This window comes from Puntigrus tetrazona, chromosome 18, assembly GCF_018831695.1.
Source record: "Puntigrus tetrazona isolate hp1 chromosome 18, ASM1883169v1, whole genome shotgun sequence".
Taxonomy (NCBI): domain Eukaryota; kingdom Metazoa; phylum Chordata; class Actinopteri; order Cypriniformes; family Cyprinidae; genus Puntigrus; species Puntigrus tetrazona.
In genome coordinates, this window is record NC_056716.1 from 22,622,299 (window position 1) to 22,627,652 (window position 5,354).

A 5,354-nucleotide genomic window follows, 5' to 3' on the forward strand; every position below is an offset into this window, starting at 1 on the left:
TTTTTTTTTTTGTTTTTTTTTTTGTAATGGAAACAGCTCGCCACTCACTTGTCAAAAAGGCACTTGACGTAGGGTGTTTCTAATTTTAAAAAAAATAATGAAGCCGCAGAAAAAGATGCTGCCAGCTGTGGTGTTTTAAATAGCCCTCAGCACTTTTTTAAAAATAACGCCATAGGTTTAAAATGTAAAACTTGACTCTCTGGCACCTTCGAAGGAGACGCCAAGTGTGAACATGGCCTCACTTCATTGACCAGACTTACTAAACGGATCAAATTTGTACAAATGCGTATTCCGCTTTTAAGCAGGAGTGCAATCGTACTTGCATGAGAACATACCTCATTGGTTCTTGCTGAAGTTTGTGATGTAGTAACAAACACAGTGGGTTCTCGTGCATCTTGCAGACACGTTTGAGCTATTTGTGACCAAATTTGAGTGTTTTAATTGCGTAGACGAGCTCGCAAAAGTCAGTTTCTAACCAAGCAGCTTCTGTGGCAACACATTTATGCAACCAGTTGAACCATTGCTAAATTTGCATTGGGAAATTATTTTTCCCTCATGCAAAATTCCCGATCATTTTCAAGCCAGTAGTAAATGTGAAAATACTACTAAGACAAAGAATAATTAATTGAGGTTGCGCAATGTCATGTAGCCTGCCCAAAAACAAAATATCAATAAATGAACAGCTCATGATATTGTAACAGATTATTCATATCTACATAGCCAATTTGACTATATAGAAGACATTTAAGATTCTGGCATGACTAAATTAACAGTTTGTTTTCTCATTTACTTTATTGGTCATTGACCCCTACTATCTCTTCTAGGTGAGCATATTGAACCGGCTGAGTGCGGAGAACGCTGACGAGTTCAACTTTGTCCGCTCATACGAGTGTTTCCAGCACAAAGGCCACACGTGTTTGGTGTTTGAAATGCTCGAGCAGAACCTTTACGATTTCCTGAAGCACAGTAAGTTCAGCCCACTGCCCCTGAGGCACATCCGGCCCATCCTGCAGCAGGTGGCCACGGCCCTGATGAAGCTGAAGAGCCTGGGTCTCATCCACGCTGATCTGAAGCCTGAGAACATCATGCTGGTGGACCCCATCCGACAGCCCTACAGGGTGAAGGTCATCGACTTCGGGTCAGCCAGTCACGTCTCCAAAGCCGTCTGCTCCACTTACCTCCAGTCCCGCTACTACAGGTGAGCGACTGTCTGTAATCTGGTTAAATGATCATGAACGCCCCTTCAGTAGAGAATACATCCCACAGTTACAGTATATTGTTGCAGTAATCATTCAGTCGATTCCTAAACGTATTTATAATAGAAACCTAAAGCCTAAATGCATAGATTGCGTTCTTGAAGTGGTTCACAGAAGTATTTTTGTGCTTTCTATCCTCAGAGCCCCTGAGATCATCTTGGGTCTGCCTTTCTGTGAAGCCATTGACATGTGGTCATTGGGTTGTGTGATAGCAGAGCTCTTTCTGGGCTGGCCGTTATATCCAGGAGCTTCAGAATATGACCAGGTCACATGTTATGTTACTATGCACTGTTTATTTATTTGGCGTCACCAAATGATGGGCCTTTTAAGATTTGCAAGCCTTGTTTTTGACAACTTGATTTCTTTGGAATAGTACTTTTTGTCTCATTTTTATTGATCATAGGCTTTGTTGATGCATTTCAAATGGGGAAAAATGTATAAACGTTTTCTGTTTTCGAGCCGTTTTTGGCCAGGAGCACCATAGATTAATTAAGGGTGGGACGAAAATCTCTGGCGGTTGTTCTATCCAAAGTCCAGTGTGATTACATTAACTAGCACTTGCGGAAAAGGAAAACCCTTAGATCAGAATGACTGGAAACAGCATGAGGGTCCAGATAATACCTTGACAGATTGTACGACGTGACCTTAAGGAGGTAGACCAGGCAGATTGTTCAACATGCGCGGTCTTTCATGCCAGACTGTGTGATAAATAGCAGCCAAGACATCTAGCCATGATTCAGCATCGACAGCCGGTCTCGCGTCATACAGGTCATTCTGTACTCACGTTCTCAAGTTTAAGACGGCAGCCCATAAAAGTCTAATCCAAATAAGTCTATGGCGAGTAATCATCACCGAGACCATTAATTGGCCATCTGAACATATTGCACTAGGCAAGACTGAATGATTTTACCCTACGTTAACATAAATCCTTTTATGATTACAGAAATTTAGTCTTTGTACTAACTTTGACCTTTCTCATTTTCCTCCTCCAGATTCGGTACATTTCTCAGACGCAGGGATTGCCTCCTGAGTACCTCTTGAGTGCTGGCACAAAGACGAGCCGCTTCTTCAACAGAGGACCAGACTCCAGCTACCCACTGTGGAGGTTAAAAGTCAGTACCCATGCTTTTATGCTTTAAACATACAAATAACGTTAAGCAACTGAATAGCTTCTTGTCTAAAAATGGNTTTTTTTTTTTTTTTTTTTTTTTTCTTTTAGACCCCATCGGAGCATGAGGCAGAAATGGGCGTCAAGTCAAAAGAAGCGAGAAAATACATCTTCAATTGTTTGGATGACATGATGCAGGTAATTAGAAATACATATGTAGTCAGTATATAGAACATATACAATACATGTATGGGACATATTCAGTCTAGCCTTTTCTGACTGCATCGATTGGTTTCCAGGTCAATCTGCCGACTCATTTAGAAGGAACTGACATGTTGGCGGAGAAGGCGGACCGTCGGGAGTTAATTGACCTGCTGAAGAGGATGTTGAGGCTGGATGCTGATAAAAGAATTACACCCACTAAGACCCTGGCACATCCGTTTGTGACCATGAGCCACCTGCTGAACTTCCCACACAGCTCACAGTGCGTCATTTTTAATCCACCCCGGTTTCACAGACGAGGCTTAAGCCTAGTCCCTACAGCAGTTTAAAAAACTTACACTGACTGATCTTAAAGGGATAGTTCACTCAAAAATAAAAAATTGCCATTAATTACTCACTGGATAATTTGAAGATATGTCTTTATAAATTTAATGCTCGTATTTTTTGTAGTGTGAAGTCGTGCTTCCAGAACATGGACATCTGCAAGAGAAGGAACAGTAGCTTTGACAGTGGGAAAGCCCTGTTTGCTGCTAACGCTGTTCCTGGAGCTGCAGGAAACCTGACTGTGACCTTCAGCAGCCAGCTGAACCAGCACAGCCAGGTGAGGGGAGAACCACCTGCTCGAACACACACACAGTAAGCTTTTTTTATAGTTTCCGTCAGTCTAATCTGTGTTGATAATGTTCTCAGGTTCCATCTGCTGGTGGAGCTGTTCCTCTCCTCAACTACCAACCAGCACTTTACCAGCAGGCCACCATAAACATCCCAGGCCTGGCCCAGCCCAGCATCCCTCTGCAGACCCGTCCTACTCAGCTGTGTGCTCAGCCTGAACCTTTCCAGCAAACCCTCATCGTCTGCCCCCCCACCACAATCCAAGGTGAGCCCGAGCAGGTGCATTGTGGGTGACCTATGTCCCTTCAGTAAGCTAGACTCCATCCAGTTGTAGCTAAATCACTCGTTTACTGTTGTTTTTTTTGGTTTTTTTTGTTTAGAATTTTTTTTTTCTTAGAAATGTCAATCAAAATGGCTTGCAAGCAAGCTGCTAGTTTTGCACTTAATTGGGATTGTAGTTGTGCCAGATATTAAAGGGCTAGTTCACCCAAAAATGGTAAGGGGGCTACTGCAATGATGGAGCTTAGAAATGCCAGGATGCAATTTTTAATGTAACTCTGATTGGATTAGTCTGAAAGGAGGTCACACACATGCTTTTGAAGGCAAAGATGGGTTAATTTTAATTTTGGGGTGAACTAACCCTTTGAGAAATAATCAATTTTGTTAGGTTTGAACTGTACTGGAATTAAACGTAATTAACTGAATAATAATGTTAAAAAATAATCTTTTATATCATTAATCATTTGCGTATACAGTCTGCTGAAACACATAGAACTGATAAGTATTTAACTATTAAATACATAAATTGTGAACATGCTTTATGAATTTAAATGTCACTTATATCTACCAATTTACACATAATCACTGTAAATTCCCCCTTCTCATCTGTAATTTAATTTGTACATATTTATCACATATTTATCTTTGTAATTTATATTTATATTTGTACCTATATCCTGCACTTGCTGCTTATTGCACTCCTGGTTAGACCTAAACTGCATTTCGTTACCTTGTACTTGTACATGTGTAATGACAATAAAGTTGAATCTAATCTAATCTAATCAATTACATGTACTTTTGCTGCTTACCTCGTAACTTAATCATACAGTTAATCTCCAATTAAGCATTACTTCTGTTTAATTATCACAAATTTGTTTTTGTTTTTTTTTGCTTTCTTTTCTTTTGATCTCTGGAATGGCAGCAGAGCTGAAAGGTGAAATTGGCTGTGAATTTGTTTTTGTTTAGTTTGAGTCATTTAGACGTAATGTTTTGTTAGTGCAAGATGTTTTGCAGTTGATTCATTCACTTTCTTCATACGTGCAGGGCTTTCCCACCCTTGAAAAACTCTCTGAATCCGTCGTTGTTTTTTCTTGAGGGCTTCCATCTTCTAATAAAACCTCTAGCTATCCTGTCCGGGTGGAGAACGGTGTTCCTGTTGTCCAGCAGAACCAGTCCACTCAGCCTCTTCAGATTCAACCCAGCATGCTGACGCAGGTAAGACGCGGTGAAACGGTGGCATTATATCTAACGCTGACGTCCCGTTGCTGGCAATCTGACGAACTGCAAATTAATCCAGTTAAGTTGAAGAGGAAGCGTCAGTCCTAAAGTCTGCACGGACGGCTCTTGGGCCGCTGGCGAGTGCCGGTAAATGGCACGTGAGATCACCGCCTTGTACCCCTGACCTGAGTCTGACCTTTTGTCTAATCTTTCCATGCTTTTTGCCCCTTTCCCTCCACGGTGCCCCTCGTCCGCAGGGCTCCTGCACTCCTCTGATGGTGGCCACGCTGCACCCCCACACAGCGTCCCAGTACCCGCTGCCCCTGGCCCTGGGCTGTGGGGCGGCACGGCCTGCCCTGCTGGAGCAGACAGCCACAGTGCTGGTAAAGAGAGACCCACCCAGCGCTCTACCACTAACATCAGCATTTCTCATTGACCCTCTCCCCTCTTTCCAAAATCCTGCTTCAGTGCATCTCTTCCTAATCCTTTTATTGCTGAGCATATCCTATTTCTTTCTTACCGCTTTGATCTTTATTTGTTTTATCCCTCTTTTATGTTTACTTGTCTTTTTCCTGCTCTTTGAAAATTCTAGATCCTCTATGATCTCTTGTTTATTTTTGTTGCTCACTTATGGATCTTTTTTGATCTTTATTTGATCT

General features: G+C 41.9%; 1 protein-coding gene across 1 annotated transcript in view; it reads left to right on the forward strand.

Annotated features, from left to right (window-relative positions):
- The first annotated feature begins 825 nt into the window (after positions 1–825).
- The window catches only part of LOC122362983 (homeodomain-interacting protein kinase 2-like), a 13,742-nt gene continuing 9,213 nt past the window's right edge, over positions 826–5,354 (forward strand). Inside the window, exons 1-8 of the mRNA XM_043264819.1 lie at positions 826–1,198; positions 1,398–1,521; positions 2,249–2,368; positions 2,476–2,562; positions 2,664–2,848; positions 3,037–3,187; positions 3,277–3,463; positions 4,574–4,692. Coding sequence (XP_043120754.1) covers positions 930–1,198; positions 1,398–1,521; positions 2,249–2,368; positions 2,476–2,562; positions 2,664–2,848; positions 3,037–3,187; positions 3,277–3,463; positions 4,574–4,692 — 1,242 coding nt within the window. The 5' untranslated portion in view covers positions 826–929. The remainder of the gene's footprint in view (positions 1,199–1,397; positions 1,522–2,248; positions 2,369–2,475; positions 2,563–2,663; positions 2,849–3,036; positions 3,188–3,276; positions 3,464–4,573; positions 4,693–5,354) is intronic.